We start from the raw sequence: 25,622 nt of genomic DNA, 5'->3' as shown, positions 1-25,622 counted from the left end.
TTAATATTTGAAAATTTCGTATTATAGTTAATTATCGTACCTAAAAATACAAAAATATTATAAATCATAAAAAACACAATTGTTATAAAAAACTCTTTCAATAAACGAAGCGCTATTTAGCAACGTTTCAAGGCGTTACAAGAGGCATTACGCTTAAAGAGTAGTTTTGATTGGACGATGACTCGCATCCAGAGACAATATTATACTTTGAACCAATCAGATTGTTGGAAAGCTTTGTTGACGTCGCCATCGAATCATTCTTTTTCTTTCTATTTTGTTCTATAGAAATGTCTTCAAGTAAATGCCATTTGCATTTGGAAGAAATTTTATAATATTTCTTCGAAATAAAATATATTAATACAATCACTAAATTTTATTTACTGTTAGTTAAAAAAATCGTAAAACAATAATAAGCATCCTACAAAAAATAATAATGGACACATAAAACTCGGAAATATTTTAATCTGTGCAACTCAACTTTTTTTATTTCCGCTCCGGTTCTGTTCCATTGTCACAGCAAAAAGTGCGGGAAAAACAAAGTTTGACTATACGTGATACTACAAATACTTTGTAGATTGCAGGTAACTTATTGCAATTATTGTACCTAATGCCATTATTTTCATCAACCTGAGAGTAACATCTGCTTAACCCTTGCTTTAATCCCTAGTCTCCACCCTCGCTGTTATATCACCGAACATTTACAGAACGCTGTTACTTATTCGTGTCTCTTCCTAATTTCATAATTATTGTATTAATCCTTTATATATTTTTGGCTTTCCGCCTAGTACCCATATGGCTCTTACCTTTCACATAGCAGCTCACAGCTTCACATAATTGAATAATTTGAGTAAAGCTCTTGAGGATCTCAGATCCGCTCTGTTCACTGGTGACATTCTTCAGTTTAATAGTTTTTTTAGTTACAGAACACTATGGGGACTTTGATCTATATTGCGACTTATCGTTTATATCAAAAGTAATACTCATGAAATCTGGAAATTATATTCCATCGATTAATTACATGTAACTAAAATTAAATGGTCGTAGATCGCAGTAGCAAATAATGTTGCCAGACTCTTGCATTTTAAGTCAGCAAATACAAATTTGAATTTAATGTAGATTTTGTCCATGTTCAATCAATCAGAGTTTAAATCAGTGTTATTAAAGAAAGTAGGGATAGTTAGGTAACAGCTTAGGAAATAAAACATGAGTTACAAGCATATTATATATTTTTTTATAATAATTAAGAATAAATTCTTACATCACGAGTTATAAAATAAATACATTTATTGCCTTAAATTAAGTCCAAAAGTACTCTGTACAATTATTGTTAGCGATGTACAAACGAGAACGACAAGTAAAAAATATCCAAAAACAAAAATAAAAATAAAATTAAAAAGGGCCTTATCGTGAATCAGTAAAGTTTCCACAATTCTCCGTGTGACAAATCTACGAACAACTTAACAAATTGTGTCAGAATCACAACCAATAGTTTGCATCTTAATTTCATCTCTTATCAATATTACACAAACTATTTTATATCATTGCTCTTCGCTTATTACTAAAACAAGAACCATTCTTTACCTTATATTATAATTACAATTAAATTAAGACTATCTAATTGCTAGCGGGTGTTTCTTACTGGACTGTTGTGCTGTTTCCTCACAATTACTCCATGCCCTTTGTAATCTCGAGATCTAGAGCTGAGTGCAGACTGTTCTACGTTGAGCTAATACCGCGGCTTATAAATCTTTACAATAATTTCGTTGGAACGCGCTCCGTGTCTCCGCGACTATTTATTCGACGTGTTACGTCACCCAACGATACTTGGCAATTGGCACAAAGCAGTGAATGAGATCACGGGAGAGTACTGGACTAGTATCGCTATGATACTCAAATATAGCTTAGACCTTACGTTAGATATTTTACCATGTCCCGAATAAAACAAATAATTATTATTCGAGAGGATTGCAATTTTAAAATCCGTCCGTTGAACATATCGGTGTCCTTCGTCATTTAACACGGTTTTATCCTATTCGATTAAAAATGGAGATCATATTTGCGTGTTATATAAAATACTATGTCCGATTCGACGCCGATATTAATAACACGTCTTTTAAAAAACTAATTAATACTATTTTAAACGTGAAGCTAATTTGGGTTATCATTTGTGCTACACAAATTAGCTGTCCACATTTAGAAATATGTAAGTGTAGGGTCTGTTTGTCCTGTGATGTAATGTTGTGATGAGTGATGACGTCAATTAGTATGTGTGTCTGTGTGTGTAGTGCAGTCTGCACACAGGTCCGGTGTGTGATCGCTCAACGCTCGCTCCGCATCCGCCGGGGTTCATTGCTTTTTAAACAAGGCATTACTTAACCAAGGCCACTGTGTCAACCACAATGTGCGACTACTAGCCTAGCATATTAATATGCCCTATGTACTATGATTAAAACAAAAACTGTTGCGATCGATAATCTTGGCATTGTTCATACAGAATTACAGACGATAATAAATTAAATAAGACGGTTAAAAATATCACGAAATAAATTCATGTGGCAAATAATATGGCATCAGATTTTAAGTACTTTTAATTATTAAAAGTAAAGACTACTAGCACTTGTAATTAACAAGTTTTAGCTTTAAGTAGAGTATAAAATGATCATGTATACTCGACACTAGCGGTATTGTTATATTAAGAGCCTAGTAAAGGTATTGGAAGACAGAAAAAACATTGCTATTCAGATCAAATGAAACAGTTAATCAACTGAAACATAATTTTCAATTTATACTGACCATTAAGCCAAATAATTATAATAAACCAATTTCACTAATTAATTAATTAACATAAAACTAAAATGGACAAAACATATAAAATTATGTACTTCTGTGTTATTAGAGTAACCAAAGTGCGGATTCAATAGTTTAAGATTACATTTTAACACAGGGTTGGGCTCCATTAATTTCAAAATTGACTAGATATCTGTGTGCATAGGAATCATATATAAAAATAGCTAAGTAAAGGAACCGATACACTGAAATTCTGGCATGTCTGTGTAAAAACCATCTAAAACTAATTTATTGCCATAAGCAAAAAATTACGTCTAAAACTGTACTTTAAATTATGTAGAGTACACAATAACACGTCTAAATTTTGTACAATTTGTACAAACGCATCTGCATTCACTAACATAAAATTCATGCTCAGTCAAGAAACCTAGAATAATGACCTAAAACGAAACCGATACGCTACAATAAACATAATAAAATTAGTTTGAAAAACTTCACAACATCGAAAAATCTCACAATAATACGCGGACTAACGAAAATCACTAACAAAATATTTGATCTCTCATTTCACTGGTGTACAATTTATTAAGTACGGTCGCATTCTTCGTCGACGAAAAACACAAACTACCACCGATCAGTCTGCAATACAAAAGAACGAACGTCGCTAAAACTGAACAGCATCGACAGAGCCGCGACGTCACACCGCGGCGCAGGCGGCGCACTCGGTCGCCGGCCATCACTTGGACGGCTGGTACGGCGGGTACGTCTGGTGGGGCTGCGCCGCGCGCGACCCCGTCGCGTACAGCTGCTGCTGGAAGTTGTGGAACTGCGCCGCGTACGTCGGGTCCGCCGTCGACGGCACCGCGAAGCCTTGCCCCTTGAAGCCCGGCCCCGGCCCGCCCATGGACGGCGGCAGCGGTTGCGCCGACCCCATGCGTACGTTGCCGGGTCCCATGCCACCCTTCACGCCACGGAAGCCAGGCCCGCACATGGGGTTGGGCCCGGGCCCGGGCCCGCCGAACGGATCGGGCATCTTAGGCGGGGAGTTGAACCCGGCGGGGTAGTGGTGCGGCATGCGTAGCATGTTGGGCGCGCGCATGACGCCGCGCATGCTGCCCTCCATGTCCATGGCGCGCGCGCCGGGGAAGTAGGGCACGCCTCCCTTGCCGCCCTCCATCTGCATCTGTGGGTTCGTCACTCGCTGCAAGAAGTCCAGACTGGGGGGACCTCGCGGTCCTGAGTTGCAAGGCATCTGCGGCCTCGTGGGCAGGTACTGTATCGTGTTGGGTGCGCTCGCTTTAACTTGTACGTTTGCACCGTTGAAGGGCGGCATCTTTCCAGCACCACCCATTCTGGGCCCCATCATGGCTGCGTCAGGTCCCATCGGTCCCATGGGACCGCCCATTGGCCCTCCACCCATTTTTGGACTAAGATTCATATCTGGCGGGAAGTCACCTCCTCCCATCATTCCTTCCATAGGTCCACCCATTCCCGGCCCACCCATGTTGTCCATATGGCATCCTGTAGCAAGAAGATAATAGTTTGCACTTTATTTTGTTTGGTAATATTTGTTACCTTGCAAATATTAATTGAGAAGTACAGCCAAACTGATTTAAATTAAAATACTTCAAATATTAACATCATAATCTCTTTTAAAGCCATTTATTTATTTTATTTACACTTACCTAAATCATTCATCATCATATGTGGATGTCCATGAGGATGCATTGAGTGATGGTGCTGCATATGGTGTGGTCCTGATCCGAAAGGTCCCATGTTGCCGCCGTTGGGTCCCATTGGCCCTCCAGGGCCAGGGCCGCCGCCACCCACCGTGTTTGTGAGCTGTTGTGACATTTGCGCCAGAGACGAAATAGGGTCGAAGGAAGACGTGGACGTCATGGGCCCATTTGGACCCTGGTTAGGGTTGATGGGAATGTTGTCTGGCCTGTTCATACTGCACGGGCCAGGGAAAGGTCCTGGTAGACTCGTGCTGTTTGGCCCACCCGATAGTGTTGTCTGAAAAAGAAAAACATGATTAAAATCACATCAATCAAATTTAAATGTTACTTGACTTTTAGCATCTGTAAAGTCTATGTCTATAATAATACTGACCTCATTATTTCCCGCCATAGAGTCGTCCATGGATCCACTCGCCGTAGTAACGGACCCACTGGACGCGACACTGCAACTGTTCTTGACACTTCCGGCACACGATGACGACGACGACGTCGGCGCGTAAGGTCCCTGGCTCAAGTTCGGCGTGTCCCGTTGCGGCGTTTTTGACGCACTGTCTTGACTTGACCGGTTCGATTGTGGACTTGGGCGAGATTTTTCATCTGGATAGTAGAAAAGAGTAAGTTTATTATGATTGAAGAAATAATGCTAGAGGTAAATGCTTTATTGTCTAGTGGGTTTATTAAAAATCACTTGAACTGATCTAAAAAGTAATACAGACAGTACACATAGCAAATTGCTTTAGTATAAATTAAAGTTTTTGAACCTTTTCGAATCATAGTATACAAAACTAAAGTAAAATAAAACCCACAATTTTTTACTTAATGCGTTTTATAAAGCGGTTATCTAGATAAAAAACAAAACAATTATTATAAAACACTCATAACTAAATATAAACTTACCCTGACACTTGGTGTTGGCAGCAGAGGTGGGTGTTTGTGGATTATTGAAGCCTGGACTCTGTTCTAAGGAGAAGCGGCCTGCCCTCGCTTCTGACAACGATCCGTGAGGTTCAGGCGTGCCCGGCATCATGCTATAAACACCGTTAAATCAATATCCTGTAGGTTCATTTTAAGATGACAAACTATTAAAATAATAGCATTTTAAAATGTTACAAAAACTCTATTTATTCAAATTCATCTAACGGTAAAAGTTCATTTATCTTGAACTTGTAAATAATTGTGAGACACATCAATTCCGTTCGGGAACTGAACTCGCAACACGTAGCCAGTGTCTAAATTACTGCACTGACATTAGGATTTTCTCCTATATCGTAGGTGCGTTTACTAACATACAAGTTCACATACACATAACACTCACACCCGAAACAACTATTTGTGGATCACACAAAGAGTTGTTCCGTATATTTTTAAACACAAAAGAAGTATTAAATTGACACTCTGATACATACCCTGCGGGTGATTTCTGATTTGAGTTTGACTGTGGTGTCTGCCCTCCACTGTTCGATGGCGGCCCGTTGTCTTTTAGTGACGTGTTTGGCTGTTTCTGTATTGTTAACTCTTGACCTGCCATAGTTAATTAAAACTATTACAACCATAGACAAACACAAGTTCAAACGGACGAACAATGTAGAATGAAAGATCGAATTAGCCATAGAGTATGAAAGTACGTTATGTTAGCACATTTTCACCAACCACCACCAAAATGAAAACATAAATATAGAAAAAACACATACAAATAACTACTATGAAACACATGAATCAAAACACACAAAACGTGGGTAGTTACACATTTTTTAACAAACGCAAATGTGTGACTACCCTTCAAAAATGAAACATAGACCGTAAGATGACCGAATAAGTATCAAAATAGTACATTTTAATGAATCATTCGGTGATCTTACGCTAAAGGAGTAAATCTTTAAAGCGTAATAAAAATGCATTCTTAATTAGAGCCACAAGCAGAAATAATACAATCCTAACATAATATTAGCCTGGGGTTACACTCAATGGGGCAAAAAAAAAACATGCTAAAAAATTAACAAATAAAAAGGCCTTAAAACTCTTTTCCTACAAGTGTGACCCCCGGATTTTGATTATTTCTGTGTGTCGTCCAATCAAGTTACCTTCGAACTGGTTGAGATACGATATTTGCTGCGGTGACGGCACGGGCATCAAACTCGGCTCCTTGCCGTGCGAACTACCCTGTTGGTTCTTCTGCTGTTGCGCCGCCAAACATTGGAGAGTGCGGACAAACACCCCTTCGTCTAGTTTCTCTAGTATTTCTTATATGGCCAATGTTTGTTCCAATGTTCGAGTGGTTATAGCCACATACGGTAAGGGTTTAGTCCAGTTTTGCACGTTTATTCCGTATTTTTGAAGATATTTTATGTTATTCGTTGTTATTCATCACACGGTGGGATTTCAAGCGTCAAGCGATTTGCGGGGGAGGGGAAGGAAAACAAAAAATACGCATTACAACTACAGAAAAACAAAAAAAAGAAAAAAAAACATTTCGCACCGGATGGAGCGAAACGTGTCAAAAAATAAAACTCTGTCGTGGTTGGGAAAATGTCTAACACAGATAAAATATATGAGCATGCTTCTACTACTTCTATGGCTTGATTTCATGTAACTTTTCATGCGATATTTGTTGACTTACCATACATGTTTCGTTATTGTGAATTAAAAGGAAAACATACCAAAACTTAAAGACTTAATTCTTTTTATTATGGAATATTATGTTTTCTTATGTGTCCTTTTAATTTACATACCTATATACGAATATGGAGTAAATGGGCTGAATACCGCAACATTTTCAGCTAGAAGAGTCCTAGATATAGACACAAATCTAAGTGAAACTTGAAATGCCTGCTTGTGGCCACAACTTGTGTCCATACTGGTCGACTACTGCAACATCATCCGAAATAGGTAATTTTCATATAATTAATATCCCACCCAAAACATAAATGTGAAAGGCTGCCAAGTTCGATAATATTGGAATGCTTCGCCTATAAAAGAAGTGAGATCTAAATAAGTACCAAGTTCCATACAGTTAAAAATGATATAACAAGTTGGCAAGTTTTCACACACTTTGTTATAAACCTATTAAACGCAGTCTTAGATATAGATACAAAGCTAAGTTCAACTTGAAATGTCTGCTTGTGGCCACAACTTGTGTACATACTGATGGACTACTGCAATATCATCCGAAATAGGTACTTTTCAGATAATTAACATTACAATATCTCAAGATCTACAATAGGTACATTAATGAAATTTTGTATTTTAGATAAGTAAGTAGATCTCGACAGATACTAGAAATTTCATATGCGTAGATAAAATAGATTTTGAGTTATAGGTGGGTCGAACTTGGCCCGAAATGGTTCGTGTAATATAACCCACGGCCGGTGTGTCGGTTTTTTTGCTCGAACTTGGCGGACACACTGCCGTGTGTCTAGATTACATAAAACATTTTGGAAGTCTGTAAATATGAATGCGGTATCCAGCCTCTTCTCTAACTGTCCTCCCTACCATTTTTAAACTGTAAATGTCTACAAAGAAATTGGTACCGACCTGGTGCATCGTTTTTGGGCCCTGGTTTGCAATGCGCGGGACTGTTGAGCCCTGAGCCGGCCCGAGATGCCTCCGCAGACATCGGCATTTGTACAGACCCGTGTCCCGGTGATTGTGTCGCTGCCGACCGTGAATAACGGTCATCTGAACGAGGAAGGGGTTTAGTTTAAAGGGTAATATTGTAATTAATCTACATAATTATATGGGGAACTGAAATTGTATGACATGGAAGTTTGATTTATTTGTAAAATTCTAGCAGTAACTCCAATAAAGAAAGAATTATATTTAAAAAAGTTAACATCTGCAATATAATTAGTGACTTTAAAAATAGTTAAGCAGTCTTTGATAAATTATTCAAAAAATGCAATTGATATCTAGGCAGATTTGGATGATTCTTTTAGATAATTGATAGTGATCTCAATCTGTATAATCGCAAAAACCTTTATGTAAAATTTTAATGTGATGTATCTTACCTATAGGCACAGAGGCAGATCTGTGTAAGGGTGATGTTCCATAAGGCGGCGGCGGTAAGCACCCGCCTCTTTCAGAACAAGGTGATTTTACTTGTGTGCCTGGAAACGTGAACAATATTATGAAGAAACTGTTGGCACAGGATTTTGCATTCTATCTAATATCATACACAATTTCAATCTTTCTAATCTATTGCTAATGGATGGGGGATTAAAGAGTACGTGTTCGTGATATTATTCTTAAAATTAAGACTGACTTTTCATTTTTGAGGGGAAAATATCATCAAATTACTCCTCTACCACTCCACCCTGAGTGATTCGAGAGAGAATGCCAGACTCTTACTGAAAACAAGACAATTAATGAGACACATCAAGTTTAAAACAAAGTAAATACTAACTCATATCATTATCCATGGACTTGGGGTCGTCGAAGAACTGGTGTTGTATCTTCTGCCAGTCGATGTCTGCTGAGGCGGGGCTCTTGGGGCTCCGCAGCCCCGCCTTGTGCACCCCCGGACCTAACCCGCCGGGGTCGCCTGGACCCATCTGTGGTATACAAATAGCATATTATATCAGTTGCAGGCAAGAAAGATCAACGTTAGATTATTAGAACTTATGACGGGATATTTACCATGTTTATTCACTTTGGTGAGTTTCCAGTTAATCCGTGATCATGGCGCTTGCAACAGTGCCGAAATATCGGAAACTCACCAAAGTGAATAGTTAGATGTTAGTTTGGGTAAATCTTTGGCTTGTAGCTTCACTAGGGTTAAAGTTTGTTAAGCTAAGTAAGGATGTAAGATTGATTTGTAATCCACTAATATTAGTTTACACGGATTATGTGCACATGTGAAATAGTTGTGCCCAAGTTCTATGTAAAAGGGAGCCATGATAGAAGAACATAGGTAAGATACCTATTGGCTTACAAGAATTCGAAAGTAGTTTAGTTCTTAAGATTTTCACTCATTATCATACAGTCAATTCTCCAACTAGGATAGTAATGATATCCTTAAATTAGCTGGTAGTATTTGGATACGAAGAGATGAAGATCGAGCTCAGTAGCATCGTTTTAAAGCGGCTCGTCTCCAGCAGTGGACATAGTCAAGCTAATGATATATAATCTAGGTACTAAATACTCACGTTTCTCCCGCGTCCATATTCGTCACACATGGGCCCATTGACGGGCATCCCATGGTGGTCTGGTCCGCAGTCTCCATGCGGCACCATCCCACCCATCATACTCCCATCCATCATGATCCCTCCTGGAAGACGCGGCACTTTGTACCATCGAACAAGTTGTATAAACAGGTAGTAGAGGGCGCTAGTTGCGCTTTTGGGGTTCAACGAGTGATTAATACTTTTTTAATTAAAGATAGTAAAACGTTTTACTTTTTATAGTATGTTTTTTTATAAAGTGGTGTTAAAATCGTAATTTTGACCTGTTTCAGTGAGTAAAAGTTGTGGTTTATATTTTACACAATTGAAGAGGAAAATAGATACAAGTTTTTAGTTCAGTATAGAAAGTTTCTTACCATTCATAGCATTGAGATTAGGTCCTGGCATCATTCTAGGTCCCATGTGTGGTCCACCCATCATACATGGTTTAGGCCCTCCCATTCCACCCATGGGGTTTGGCATACGCTGGAATGAACAACAAAAATAATCAGAACTAGAACAAGTATCTGTTGTCTCATTTTTAAATGAAAATATAAAAATGAATGTATCTTACCCCCATTGGTCCACCACATCCTCTTCCCATATGCATATCTGTACACATGCCACTCTTCATGTCTGGACCACCACATGGACCTCTGATTCCTTTCATCCCGCAAGGTCCCATCGGACCCATTGGCCCGTTTGGACCCATACCTGACATCATAGGTCCATTTGGACCCATCATACCATTAGGCCCCATAGACCCGTGCCCTCCCATCCCCATACCACCCGGCCCACCCATACCTCCCATTGGACCACCCATGGGGCCATTTGGACCCATAGGACCGCCAGGCCCCATTGGCCCACCCATAGGGCCATTGGGGCCCATCGGGCCGGACATTGTGCAGCTCGGTCCCGAGTTCATACTGTTTGACATGGAAACCATTGGCCCATTTGGTCCAGATCCCATTGGACCATTTGGCCCCATGGACATTGGGGGGAAAGGTGACATATTCATATTAGCACTGGAGTTTGGTGGGTTGATATCGTTGGGGGCTTGTGATCCATCACCAGGACCCTGGTTGGGGTTGTTGCCTCCACTTTCCGGGAACAACATCTGTTGCATTTTGCGTATTGTGGCCAGTTGCTCCTCACGATGAGCCCGTTGTTGTGGTGTTAGATTTTCATCTGGTATTTTAACACCTACGAAATTATAATAAAATTATGTCAAAGAACGGGTTATACACGACATTAAAAAATATATATTTGATAGTAAAATTTATTCAATATTTTATTACCTTTAGGTCCAGTTTGGCAAGGTTGATCAGGACCAGAGTCGGAAGAGGCCTGGCTAGTGGGCGCATCTTGTGGAGTGGGGCCCGCTTCCGAGCAAGCCGGCAACGAGCCGGGTCCATTCGCCATGCCATTCGACATTACAGAGGGGTTTTTCTGTAAAGTTATTAAGGAAAAGTTTAAAACAAAATACATTATCACGAAAATAACAATACAGAGGTCTGTGTAAAAATATAAATGATACTTACGGTGTCCCAGGGCATTTCACCATCAGCACCGAGGCCGTCCATGACACCACAGGACGGGGTGCCTCCTGGAAACCCATCCATAGGCCCCATCCCAGGTCCCATTTGACCCATCTGTCCTGGTCCACCTTTCATCATCATCATTTGACCACCAGGCCCACCCATTCTGTTAGGGCCCATCATATTTGGGCCCATGTGTCCCATCCCACCGTGACCCATTGGGCCCATGTTGGGGCCCATTGGTCCACCCATCATGTGCCCCATTTGATTAGGCCCACCCATCATGTTAGGCCCGCCTCGCATCCCACCTCGAGTTTTGGCCATGGCGAGATTGTTTAGCCATTGTGCAGGGCTCTGTTTATTGAACTGGCCCATCTTGAGAGGGTGTTTCTGTAAATTACAAGATTATATTTAGCGCCTGTTTCACCACCTTTATATAAGTGTCTAATAAACTTATGTGACAGAGAGTGCATACAAATTACGTTCTTAATTCAAAGTTATCTGATACATAGTGTAGACATTGTGAAACAAGTCCTTAGTATTGTAATTCAAAATTAAAATCATAGATTTATTAACATATTAATTTCAGTTCCTTACCTCAAGATACTTCTTAGTGCCTGGTTGTGCGCAGTGATACGCTATAATTGAGTGATGTTGCCCCGAAATGACGGATTCTGCCCCCTTGTTAGCCAACAGCGTCGAGAACACGAAGATTTGACTTTGCTGCTGGGAATACATCCAGTATTTAGTATAATTTCTATTTTTTTACAAACATTTTACAACTAAAGATGAATTATAGTGTTTATTAGATATTTTAATAAGCTATGTTACCTCCATACTGCCAGCTTGTTTGCTGATGACGTTAGAAGGTAGTGTTTGTGCTTCACTGGCAGACATGGAGCCCATAGGTACACCGGGGCCCATAGGCCCTCCCCCGCCACCCATGCGACAAGACCCCATGTTCTCAGGCCCACCGTTGGGGTTACGACAATTTTGATTTTGATCCTAGACAAAAAAAGAATAACAATATTAAGTCTATATCATACTTTTCAAGTTTTAAAGTGTTTGTTAATAAAAAATTAATTGTTATCTTACCTGGAGATTATTTGTGGGTCCTCTGAGACCTGTCTGTGGGTCCAATATATCATTTGAGTCTGAGGAAAGTCGTTCCGACTTTAGAGAGCCTGGGCCGCCGAGTTCGCACGACGGAGATTTTGTGGGGTCACCTGGTAAGAGAATATTATTTAATAACAAACAAACATAAATATGTTGATATTTTAGAACAATCAGGACATAGGAAGTCATAGGTTTTTTCTAAAATCTTACCGTCACTGTCCATAAGGCCGTCAATCTCAGTCTTGATGCCGTCAACTCCCAGGTCGGCAGTGGAGTCTTCTCCACCCGACTGACTGTGGGGTTCCAATTTGACCCTGTGTTGAGGTTCGTCAGGTTCTTTCTTCAACGCCGCTGGGGTCGGCAGCGACGCTGACGGCGGACGCGACCCATGTCCTGATTCGTGAAAGAAAAATAACTTAAATAATATAAAACTGTACAATCTTTCCAGTATTTGTGTAGGCCTTGACCCAAACAAACATTGACCATTAATGAACACTTTAATTCAAGTATCGATGTTTTCAATAACTCTCAAGCAATAATTATAATCTCACTTTCATTGAAAGATTAACTTAGCAAAGAATTGTCTATTGCTAATTACATTTACTGAATACTAAGCACCGCTGCTCACCAGTAAATTATGTTAAATTATTGAATTCATTTGTAAAAATTACTGGAATATTGCGACTAACGCGATAGACTTATTGAATGCGTTGTATCTGTGAAAAGCAACGATTTACGATTTAATAGTATATATCTAGATTGTTAATTATGTGTGTGGATAGATAAACAATGAGTAGAGCGGGATAATAAATGAGATGAATCAATTACTTGCATAGCTGTGCATACTGGTTTGGCTTTCACCATAGCAGTTACGTTTTCTGTTTTTTAGATATATTTACTAGGAAATTAATATTCTAAAACACAACTAATAAAGTTTCTTGTTCATTATTTTACAGATGAATGTAAACACTGAAACAAGAAACTGGTCTAACTGAAACAAATGTATATTTCTATTTACTTTGGAAAGAACTTCATTGGATGTTTAGTGTACTTTTAAATATAAAAGTAAGTTTTTACAAAATAAAGTAACACAGTAAACAATTCCAAAGTGTTTTGTTGACTATAGCAATAATAATTATGCAAATATTATTGCAATAGATAAAGACAATTATTATCAATACCATACAATACTAGCTTCTGCCAGCAGCTTCTTTCACAGTTCATTGGAATAAAAAATGGCCCTATGTGCTATTTCTGACCACAATCTACAGCTGTTCCAAATTTCATACCGATCCCTTTAGCCATTTTGAAAAGATTTAGTAATAAACATATACACAAACTCACAAACATTTGCAACACATTATTATATTAGTAAGAATTTAGGTGTAACCCACAATAAATAATTTTCAAACTTACTATGTTACAGGATGTAAATTTTAATCAGTTATCCTGTTTACTAATTATTTCTTACTTGAAAATTATACTATAGAAACTATATATAATGATTTAATAGCAGGAATTTTGTACATAACACCAATAACAAATTAAATTACTTATAACAAGAAATGTAATACTCAAACCATTGACACCTACTTTTTTAAATTAGTCAAATTCAATACTTGGGTATTTGGAAATTTAAATAAAAACAATAGTTTTCTATGAATTTTGTATGAGATTGTGCTTGATGTCATAATTTTTTTGTATGAAACGGCAAAACTAATTATTTCACATAAATTAGCTACAAAATACGAAAATTAGATGCAATGAAATCAATTAATGATAGAAAGTGTGATTACATTAGAACACTTTAATATAAAAGAAGTTGAAACAATTAATTTTTGACTGATGAAATACCTCAATTATATTAATAAATCAATGAAGATCAATATGATAGAATGGAATATCATTTATTGTACACAATTGTATATATTTCTTATATACACCACAGAAAAATAAGAGATAAGCACAAAAGTAATCATCCAATAATAATTAAAGTTTTTATATACAATAATCATTATTAATCAGTAAGTAAAGATCCAATATTCATTATATATCTTACCGGGCTCAGCAGGATCACTGGGCTCGTCCTTGAGGCGGGCGCCTCCGCCCTTCTCCTTCTCCTTGATCATACCCCTGCGTGCCTTCGCCAACTTGACTGAACACACAATATCATCATGTTTACCTTTTGTGAAGGCCATTTGTCAAACAAAAAATAAACAAATTGTGAACTGTAGAGGATCAAATTGAAGTGTTTGTGTACCAGTGTTTTTAATTATTATCGAACTATAAAAGTATACTTTTAATTAGATCATTGTTCGTAAGAATGTTATCAATAGTTTGTCATCGTGGATTTTCCTATTTTATTGTCTACTTGAGGTAGAATTTCTAACAAAACCTAGTTGCACTATCTGTATAAATAAAGATAAAGATTTTACATTAAAATGGTGTGAATTATTAACCCTAACAATTTACCTACAATTTTCCTAGTAATAGTAATTACGGTCTAACAGAAAAGCAATATGACATTATGAGATCGTGATTAGCATTAACAGTTATTATAACAAAATCAGCATAGGTCAGTTATTAGACCTTGGTGCTACACATTATAATGAATATGTTACTAAAATAAGCAATAATTTATACAAAAATGTTGTCTTTAATAATAAGAATTTAGCAATAAAACATCAAAATAACAAGGCAGAATATCTAAACACATTGACTTGAATGTAAATAAATAAAAAATTATCTATGAATGAATGTACCTGCTTATCCACAAGTGTGATAGATATAACACTTTTACAGGTGTTTAGCACATTGAAATAGTATCACAGTGTCTAAGACAGTACATGGCCATGTTACAACACTCTCTAGATATTATTCTATGCCCATGTGATCCCATCTAAGTCAAACAGTAATGTTGTGCATTTGTATACATACAAAACTAATCCGTGGCGCGTTTCGTCACGGGCACAATAATTGGCACATGTCCCACAAATCCACAGAACGGCACTTCATTACAAGAATGTCATTATGCTGCACCAAATGATCGAGAGAATATTATAAATAGAGATCACAAAAACCTTGGCGGTCGGGGGGACGCCGATGGCGCGGACCGACCCCGCCGTCACTACCAGGCGCCGAGAATCCCTGATCGTTTCCAGATATTCAATTAAAACGAGAATACACCGCGAATCCCCATAAAAATTCCTGGCTTATTCTCCATACATAAACAATGAGATAGGTCGGGTGTAGACGGGCGCGAGCACACGAAACGCACGTTTGCTATGGCCGATTTATTGCCTCGGGAACGCCATTCGAACGAGATGATACCACGGGAGAAAGCGTCTAACATTATTTTATATCATTCGTGTGATCTAATTAAGGTATAACGATGGGTATGCAGCAAGAAACAAAAAATCGGGATCGCTGACATTTTTGTTTATGGTACATCGACGAGATCCAGAATCCACAAATAGCGAAAGAACGTACACGATTACCGCCTCCCGACGGATTCACTATCACTTGATAACACAAAACACTGTGTTTGTTCACATTTATGTAAGTTTCATCGTCAAAATATACCTGATTTTATTTAATTTCTTTCTATCAGCATTAACACAAATCACCACGCACACACAACACAACATACATATATGTGCACAACACTAGAGCGATGAGCCGATTATAATAATTATTATTGAAATTGTTTAGTCGATTATTTTTCGAAAAGATTAAATTCGATTTATTAGGTAATACCTGTTTTCGATACGATTTCTATTTATTTTGGTAATAAATTAAAGTTTATAAAATTAGTTTTAATTTATCTCAAGAAATGGATACCGATTAGTAATTATTTCGTTTGCTTAGTATGTCATATTTTCTTTTTAATTATAATAATTTAAAATAATAACATTTGAGTTTACTTATACGTACGTGTGAACATATTACATTACATAAATAATATGTCACATGAGAAACCCCGTATTTTAGTTTTTATGCTAGTTCTATTACATCGAAATTAAAGTATTTAATGTAGTTATTTAAATCGTCACTCAGTTTTGATGTACAAAACTATATAGCTATCAACATGTGTTAAAAGAAATCAATCACGATTTCAAGTTATGAAATTAGGTAATGGCGCTTTCGACTTACTCATTATTAATAATGAAATGTATTAAAATACGCATTGTGAATAAATACATTCTTAAAATATACAATTGATTAGTAATATTTCTTAGTCGATTATAAAAATTTACTAATTTGGTGTAAATGTGCTTCACTAAAGAGCGCAAATAAAAAAAATCGGATACATGTACCAAAGGTAATTCACAGATAATTTATTACCTCGCTGTTTCCTTCCTTGTTTAATAAGTGGTTTAGAAAGAGATAAAAGTATTTTATTAGGAAATAAATGGCGCTTTTTTTAATGATTTTAGTTTTATAGTTTTTCATGGGTTTTTTGTTAACAAATATTGTGTTATGGATTGTAGATATTGCATCTATTTGATTAGTAAGTATTCTTAAAGAAATGTTTTACATTTAATAAAAATCAAAGAATTTTAAAAGAACTTTTATTTAAAATTATTAAAGTAGGAATTAATTAAAAAAGAAACAAGAAATAGACAATATTAACTAATTATAGTAGTGAAGAAATCAAAAATCCATTCTAAAAATGTAAAATTGTCCATTGGCAGAATGTGATTGTCGTTGCCACAGCAAAGTCTAACCTTTTAAAAAACTACGATTGTCTATGATTCATTACGGTGAAGGGAGGAGGGACGATTTCGCTTCGTTGTCGCCCAAATTATAATTTCATGGTGAATTGTGATAAGATCTTCATATGTGGATTGAAATAAGTGACGTTATTTGGTGCTTTATTTGTGTGTAAGTGCGTATTTAATACATATTCGTTTACCCGTTTAGCAGAAAAGATTACATTCTGACCGCTCCCTAGGCGTAGAATAGTACGTCAGTCGTCAAGTATTTTTCATGCCTGTTTGTACTACTTGCTTTAGTAGGGGGCCGCAATAGTAAAAGCTGTTGGAAAGTGCAATCGTACGGGAAACTGATGGTGTAAAAAACTATCTCACGTTCCGTTTATGAGCAGTTTGCCGTGTTGGTGCATTTGTAAAGTTTGTAGCCATTTTCGGTGAGTCTTAATACACTTCGCTATTTATGTGTCGACGCCGATGATAATGTGTTTTACGTGATGATTGACCGCGAATACCGTGATTTGTGAGTTTTGATAACAGTGGCACACAGATTTATGTCATAGTTGCGTTGTAATGTTGAGATTCTTATAAGTCTTATTGATGTGGTCTGTAGTGAAATCTTACCATGTTTTCTCATATATTTTGTTGCGTACAGCGGTAACTTGTCTCAAAAGTATGTCAAGTTATTGAAGAAGTCGTTCTGCTGTTTAATTCGAAGATAATTTACCTTAACCCATTTATGAAAGTGATAATGTGAGTAGTTAAATTGTGATACTGATATTACTACTGCAAGTACTGTTTTTATTTAACCTACATTGGTCATTCAGTGATAAGAAACTACTAACACAATGTCTCATAAGTCATACAGACATTTAAGTACAAAAGTTCAGTTTTAAAACCAATTTTGATAACATACCATTTATCTATACATTCTTGAATTAGTTTGATATACACAAAAATCCTTATCTTACTTCAATATTACCAAGATTAAACATGAATTAAACTAATATCCACTAAAAATTAAAAAAAAATATGAACTAAAATGTACTACTTCTATATTATTGATTGGTCAACTCCACATGTAAGAGAATTCTAATTTCAAATTTTTAAATAATCAGCGGTTCCATTGAGGTTATTCTATTCCCCTCTATAATCACATACCTACTGCTATAAAACTATAAAATACCATAAATATTTATACAACCTACTCTATTTCCACTTATTGTACTCAATGTGTGATATTTCACACTCAATTACTGTTTATTTACATTTGGGACACACACTAGTGAGCACTATTTGAAAGATTAGTATGACACGCACATCAAAATACCCCAAAACTGTCAAATGTAGACTTTATTGCGAATCAATAAAGTTGAAATTAGATTTGAATAAGTAGTAAGGATCCATATAAGGCTATAAGTACATCAAAATAGTTGTAAATTCAAAATTAGACTTTATTCCGCATAATTAAAGTTCAAAATGTAAAAGATTAGATTGGAATAACTTGATCTGCATTTGAGACATAAGGCACATCAAAATCTCCCCAAAACTGACAAATTTTAGACTTTAATACAAATCAGTAAAGCTGAAATTGCAGTAAATTAGTAGATACCTATTTGCACAATGCCCTAGGACCCATACTGTAGCATTGTAACTGTAAGCCTTATTGTGATTGTTGGAGGTATGTGACTAATCAATTTGACTGAACAATAAAATTGTAGGATGTCCCAGCCTAGCCCAGTTTGTGAATTGTTAGTTATTTCATTGAAGTTGTGCAAATGTTTTGTGGAATGTGTTTATTCACCTAGTAGTTTTCTAATATGTGTGTGTATGTTCGTGATTTGTAATGTAACTAGTTTACTAATAAAGTTAGGTGACATGGAATTTCTATGACTATGAAATTAACTGTTGCACAAAAATGTCAGCTCTCTCAAGTGGGTCAAATGCAGCTTACAAGATAGCTTTCTTTTCTCTAACATTCATATCAAAACTAAAGAATCAAGAATATCTTAAATCCATGACAGTACAGTGATGACTATATGAGGGTTTACCAAAATATCTTTGCTTGGCAGGTGGATTAGATGTTTTCGTAGTCTCTTAGTTATCTCTTACTCCTACAGGAAAAGTCGGGCTGACAAATACATATCAACAGTTGTAAGGCTAAATGATCTAAGCATATTTTTTATTGCAATATTGAGTTAGTTATATACAGTCTTTCCAAAGGTTATCTACATTTCAAAACCACCGAATTTTTCTCTATCGAATGATGTATGTACCTGCATTTTGCAAAAAATGTCCCTTAGATCAATTAGCCTTTCAATGGGCGATATATTCTACTTTGCCATTAGAAAAACTTGTTAGTCAAACTCAAATTATTTATTGCATGTAAGCATGTCAGAAACATCAAATTCTCAGCACTTTAGAGCAGACTAAAACTAAAATTCACAAACATTTTACAATAGAAATGAAACATCCTAACTATTCATACAATTTGATTCCCATGCTACGTAATATTTTTATTGTATTTTACACAATATAATGTGTATTCATACACACATTGTGTACATACTTTCACTAGTTATATGTATAGTTGTATAGTCATTCCACACATGTAGAAAGTAGGTATACAAAATAAACATGTTTTGTTTATCTATTTGGTTATTTACTTGTTCTCTATAGTCTGTAAAGACATTGTTTCTAGGCCTTTTTTAACGTAAATTGAAGGAAAACAATTTGTTATTGAGGTTCTTATGTTACAAAGGCGGCCTTGTGATCTTTTTTAAGGTTTTTTCGATGATGGAAACGACGGTTTAGGCATGTTTTTAATTTAAAGATGTTGAGTGTCACACCTGTTTTTCCCGAAACGGTAGGAGGGCTTTTCCTATACGAAAGTCTCGTCAATTTTCATAATAGTCTCATTAATGTTAGGTCCTTTAGCAAATCTGACTATAATTCCATACTTCGTACTTCTATGAACTCCAGAATCCTAACTTCTGCCGATTTTCCGACTAGTAATCGTCCACGTGTTCGCATTGCTCGCATGACTTGCAAAACAAATTTTTTCGGATAAAATAATGTACAAAATAGAAATATATTTTGTGCGTAGCCTATACTCCTAATAACTAGTCCCAATTAGCCAACAACGAAACAGAATGCACAAAAAAGTCATATTTTTGTCTGATTGTAAGCATAAATAACAATCGATATTTCTTTACTGTTTACCAACGTAAGAGAAACAAGCGCGATGGTAAGCATGGTTCTCCCCAAAGCTACCGTTTTAATTAATTAAACCGAGATTGGATAATATTTGAACTTTTCTACAATATTTTACCAAGCAGACTTTACTACTGTTTACTTATCTCGGCCGTGTTTAATGCTCTCGTAATTCTTTACGCGGGTTTAGACATATCATGCCGTCATTTTCAGCACGGCCTACATGATATTTTTTACACCGTTCTCCATCGCACCTTTTATAAAAACTCAGCAAAAGCATAATGTGACGAGTAGAAAGTTTACCGACATTTCCTTCGCACATTACCTCACATTTTTCTTTTTTATTACTTACTTACACTAAAAAGTGTGTCTTGTTCAAAATGGATCTCTCTTGCCTGCCTAATTCGAAAGAATGAATTTGTAATTTTATCTAAATTACGTCTATAACTTTCATGGAATAGAATCTCTTATAAATGTAATTGTTTTACAAAATAATAATAGAATATAGCCAGGCTCTTAATTTGATGCCTAGTGGTCATAATCTGTGTTTTCTTAGGCAAAATAAATGTTGAAACATTTAGAAGCGAACGAAATCGTAATTGGAAAACGTAGTGGTCTAAATCTATTTTTTTATTAGAGTAAAATGTTGGTAATGATATTCGGAGTGGAAATGGTGGTTGTCGTTATATTCCCACTGCATCGGAAGTCCTATCATAAATATTTTGAGTTGCCTTCGTACTCAGCTAATTGCCGAGGCAATTAACCCCGTTATGAGCAAAGTGTACTGCGAATGCACCAAACGGCGACTGTGTCTTCACCAGATTAACAATGGGCTATAGAGCTTTCTTTTATTGCCGCTGTATACTTATTTCTTTGATAAATTGAAGTTAATTCATTCGTTGGCGCTGTTTTTTTGCGTGGCTGTCTCACGAAAGTATTGTTAATTAAAATAAGAGCTTTGTAAAAAGTGGACGCGTTTGAAACAAAGTGAGTGCAAGTTTTCGTTACCGTATTATTAAATACTTTACGCTCTAATTATTTCTGGAATATTATATTTTCCTGCTTTAAAAAAAGGGCAATGAAAAATACGTAACTTTTATAGTAAAGTCCACCCAAAATTGTATGCCAGCATTATCCTAATAAAGATTTGTAGGATATGTATTTGAAATGAAACAAAGTTTAACGGGATTACAGGGTTTACGCAGGGTTCACGAAGGATCGTGCCCAGACTAAATGCACTACAAACTACCCAAGACGGTTACCAAATTATCTAAAGTAAACACACCCATACAGCCGATTATTAAAGTAAATATTTGTTGTTTAAAGTTTGCATGGATTAGACAAAACAAGTGCCTACTGCCTACCTATGAAAATTGTGTTTTGGCTTTGTTTGAATTTTAACAAACTTTGCACTGTGTTCAATATTCTCAGACTTTGGCCAAAATATAATTACGTATTCGTTAAGTTGTTACACGGTAATGCGGGATTCGGGAATAATATTTGGCATGCCAAGTATTCTGTGTAATGTGGCTCTATTGTACCCGTTTTTGCAGCGTCAGCATATTATACTAACTGAATGCTGACTGCCGATTAAGTTTAACGGTCAATGAATTGATCTCTCTTGACATACAATACGCCTCCATTGAGTGAGCTCAGATATTTGAACTTTAAGTAGGTACCTCGAATCTGACACATTTCTTACATTTTTCGCTTCTGTACCCTTAGTACCAGTTTGCTTTACGTTGAACGAAAACGAAATGAGAGTGCGTCTGATTGGCCAGCGCGAATAAACTAACCAGTTAGAGCGCCGAAAGCGTTCTCGTTTCGTTTTGAGAAACAAAACCATTCCTATTTAGTTTTATCAAGATCAACAGCTGTTTAGACCTTACAAATCACCCTACAGACCTGTATTGACTTAGTAGTTATTGATTCAAAATCATTTTCCATTAGTTACTCGTAGTTACACAAACGAACCAATCAACAGATGTTGCAATAATATAATTAAATATTTACCCAGGATAATCAATGTGATGGTCATATAATCTAGACTAATTGGTTTACAGCCATCTAATACCTATAGATTAATATACGCTCGCTTGATTGTGTTGGTCATCATACACCATATGAGCGCGGAATCCGCTAAGCGCATCAATCAGGACTAATGTTGTTACAAGTTAAAATTGGATATGAAATATTTATTAGTAACTATATAGGTAGCTTTTTAATAGATAGAGAATCAGTAATAATAGCACGTGGCACTAATGTTCAAATATTCAAACGCCACTCAATTTTAAATCGCTCTCAAAAATAGTTCTGTCACTATAAATTCTTTGTAAAATTACAGAGATAGTAAGATATATAAGTTCAACTTAATATTGAATTGCATTTCAGTATTCGTTGGTAAATATAATTATTAAAAATATTACAATCGTTAGAATAAACAAAAAAAAAACTCCTTGTTTAAAAATTGTACGCAGCTTTACAGGAAAACGTTGGCACTTAAAAAATATGGATGAACATTTTCTCCGTACCACATAAGATGTCAGTAATTACTCTTCATTCTTCCATTTACAAGGAATTCTTGACGATATTATTTTATATTACGAGGGACACCACTCAAAAAGGTTGGATACCACGGCCTTTGATCCTATGTGGACCCGAAAACACGTGTTTTGGGATTGAATTAACAAAGAGTCTTACGCTCTTTCTCACAACCTTGTCCCGTGACACTTAACCTGTGATATACAACACTTCAGATTTCTCCCGGTTATGATTTATGAATAGGCAATCCTTAGGTGATAAGAGGCTACCTGTTTCCATATACGTAAAACTTTTATACCCGACTGTATTGAGAAATTGTCAAATCGCATCAATACTTTTTCAATATTTCGTCGGCGGTAACTACATATTTCCGAAGCGATACGACCTTCAAACCTTTAAGAAAAGAGCGACTCCTCTGGTTTTGCTGGTGTCCATAAGCGGCACTGATCGCTTACCATCAGGTGACCCGTCTTAAATCCTGAATACTTTTTGAAAAATCAAAATGGGGTCTCATTTTGTCATTGGCCCTATAGTCTTATACTTTGATATATACATTATAGAAGTGAGTTTTGAGTCCTCACAACGAAATCTCCCAGTTTCAACCATTACTGTTTGCGGTAACTGTGTTTCATACCAATCGTTTAGCTTAGCCTGTGGGACATGAAATAATCCGATTTTGGCTAGCGTTGGAACCTGGAACGCTCGCAAACAAAATAGATGACATGTTTGTGGTAGCTGGTAGTAAAGCAGTTCTTTGAACATTGTAGCTTTTCTGCTGATTAAAAATCCTTGTGGAGACCTATTCTCGATATTTTAATGTTTGTTGTTGTCTGAGTGTTTTGTTTGCAAATACTATTAATCTTTCTGTCCAGATCGGTTGTTATACGGTCTTCGAAATGTACATTTTGATTCTGACATAAGATTCTTAAGTATGGCTTTCAAAACGTCAGGTGACAGGGCAGGGCTACACAGCATAGTATGTAGGTAGTAAGTCATAATATATTACATTTCAACCTTTTCCTGGTCACTTCATAGTGGCGTTGGTTTCTTTATAAGTGCATTACGTGTACCTGCCAATGCTACGTGTTTAGATTTTTTATTGGTTCCAATTTTCTACACTCGAATCAGTAAGTCAGTAGCACATAACTTTTTAATACCTATGAATATAGGTAACAGTTATAGGGACATGTAGCTATACCTTTCTTAGCATTGGTCGATATGGGGGTACGAAATCTTTTCAATTTCTGAAACTGTTATTCTTTAGTTGTATAGTACCGATGTTCAGAAAACTGAACGCTTAAATTCCCTCGTCAATTACGAAAGCAGATGGTAGATTTATAGAAAAAAAAATGTTAAAGACTCTGCAAGAAATGTTTACGTAACTTAAGCTGAAGTCCACCAGCCAGGGCTGCCAGCCATTAAATAACTATCACTTTTTGCTGCCAATGAAAGTTCGTGCGATTTGCAATGGTAATCTCTAGAAAATTTTATTCTGCATACAAAGGAAGGCATTGTATGCAAGCAATTTTCGCCTTTAAAGTCCCCGTCCATTATTCTTAATTACAAGGACCAGGAGGTCAATATTCGGACTAATTTTCCTTAACGATTATTTTACTTTGTCTCTTGATGACCGAGGTATGAATAGGACTTTTGTTATCGTCAAAATTTTGACTTGAACAATATTTACTTGTTGAACCCGAGATAAATAAAGTATAAATGTTGTATGTTGACTTTATTCCTATGTATCTTGGTTTATGAATAATTTATCTACTCCCTGAAGAACAGTTCATTGTATATTGTGATTAAAGAATATTAATGACAAATTATTCGTCTCGTATCGTTTGTTGAATACATATTAGTTTAATCGGGCCATTGTTAATACTTAATAACACAATACTAACATGAATAATACTTGTACGAACCATAACCGCAAATATTTATGCAATGATCATTAACGAGTTATGTACTTGGAACAAAATAGCGACAAATCAAACGAAGTAGAAAAAAAAACTTGGATTTTAAGCAGGCCTATTTTTGTGTCGAGGTGACGCCCACCATCATTAGTTTTAGATTATCATCCTTCATATTGAATTCCTTAAATGTTTACCTAAGTGCTGACGCCTCCATTTTGTGATATTGAAATGGAAGGACGCGCTACTCGATACCAGAATTTGTGTAGACATATGTCAATGGTGATATAACACAACCCTTCTTAAGGAACCGACGTAAATGTATCTCCCGAAAACGTCCAAATGAAATTCTGCAGCACTTATCACATATTTTCTTCTTTACCAAAAGATGCGCTGGAAAACACCAAGTTTTCTCGTATATTTCAAACTTTACTTACTATATTTTTATTTCTGCAAATGGACGCTAAGTGGAGACCTAGTTTTCAACTATAACGTGAAATTGTTTGTTACAGGTGAATTGAATCAACATCAGTATTATCAAGAGCAGCTCATAATGACATTACGTTGTAATACCTTAAGTGGCCATTAGGGTATCATCGGTCCAGTTTAGACATGATAAGAAGACCACAGCAGACATGGACGGCGTGAAGAAAATACATTCTGGAACACTGTATCGGTAAGTTCATGATTTCCATTTACGTAATTACCATTTTTTTCTGTGTCTTCTCCATTCAGGTATTTACAAACGAGGTTGATTGGCATCTAAGTCTTAATGTAGTCCATTACTTCAAAAACTTAGTTTTTATAGTCATTTTTATGACATCTCAACCTGACATTTTTATCGTCAATTTAGCTGTGACAAAACATTTATTGGTCAGAGTAAATCTTACGTTACCTCAACAGTTTCAAT

The 25,622-nt window shown here is 36.3% G+C and overlaps 2 protein-coding genes across 13 annotated transcripts in view; one reads left to right on the top strand and one right to left on the bottom strand.

Annotated features, from left to right (window-relative positions):
* Nucleotides 1-1,208: 1,208 nt before the first annotated feature.
* LOC118280735 (collagen alpha-1(I) chain) lies at nucleotides 1,209-16,008 on the bottom strand. 7 transcript variants are annotated; one of them, XM_035601080.2, is made up of 20 exons: nucleotides 15,919-16,008; nucleotides 14,396-14,491; nucleotides 12,547-12,729; nucleotides 12,316-12,446; nucleotides 12,052-12,225; nucleotides 11,818-11,946; nucleotides 11,224-11,610; nucleotides 10,981-11,131; nucleotides 10,257-10,885; nucleotides 10,060-10,168; nucleotides 9,668-9,804; nucleotides 8,926-9,073; nucleotides 8,531-8,629; nucleotides 8,058-8,201; nucleotides 6,608-6,766; nucleotides 5,933-6,047; nucleotides 5,424-5,554; nucleotides 4,900-5,123; nucleotides 4,473-4,803; nucleotides 1,209-4,308 (listed from the first exon to the last, which is right to left on the bottom strand). In XM_035601080.2, exons 2-20 carry the CDS (start codon nucleotides 14,463-14,465, stop codon nucleotides 3,524-3,526), a joined length of 4,236 nt encoding a protein of 1,411 aa, XP_035456973.2. In that variant the 5' UTR covers nucleotides 14,466-14,491; nucleotides 15,919-16,008; the 3' UTR covers nucleotides 1,209-3,523. The 7 variants fall into 7 exon arrangements, with proteins under 7 accessions (XP_035456973.2, XP_035456974.2, XP_035456978.2 ...); XM_035601081.2 differs by having other exon boundaries at nucleotides 15,826-15,993; XM_035601085.2 differs by having other exon boundaries at nucleotides 9,668-9,789; nucleotides 15,826-15,993.
* Nucleotides 16,009-17,065: 1,057 nt separating this feature from the next.
* LOC118280737 (catenin delta-2) overlaps nucleotides 17,066-25,622 on the top strand; it is a 48,886-nt gene continuing 40,329 nt past the window's right edge. For 3 of the 6 annotated variants that reach the window (XM_035601087.2, XM_050699453.1, XM_050699457.1), the window contains exons 1-2: nucleotides 17,066-17,220; nucleotides 25,225-25,388. In XM_035601087.2, the coding sequence (XP_035456980.1) occupies nucleotides 25,348-25,388 (41 nt within the window). In that variant the 5' untranslated portion in view covers nucleotides 17,066-17,220; nucleotides 25,225-25,347. Of the gene's footprint in view, nucleotides 17,225-17,256; nucleotides 17,486-25,224; nucleotides 25,389-25,622 lie in introns of those variants that run through there. The other 3 variants (XM_050699455.1, XM_050699454.1, XM_050699456.1) reach the window with 3 other exon arrangements.

Source organism: Spodoptera frugiperda, chromosome 16 (genome assembly GCF_023101765.2).
Source record: "Spodoptera frugiperda isolate SF20-4 chromosome 16, AGI-APGP_CSIRO_Sfru_2.0, whole genome shotgun sequence".
Lineage (NCBI taxonomy): Eukaryota > Metazoa > Arthropoda > Insecta > Lepidoptera > Noctuidae > Spodoptera > Spodoptera frugiperda.
This window is presented reverse-complemented; position numbering and strand designations above follow the sequence as displayed.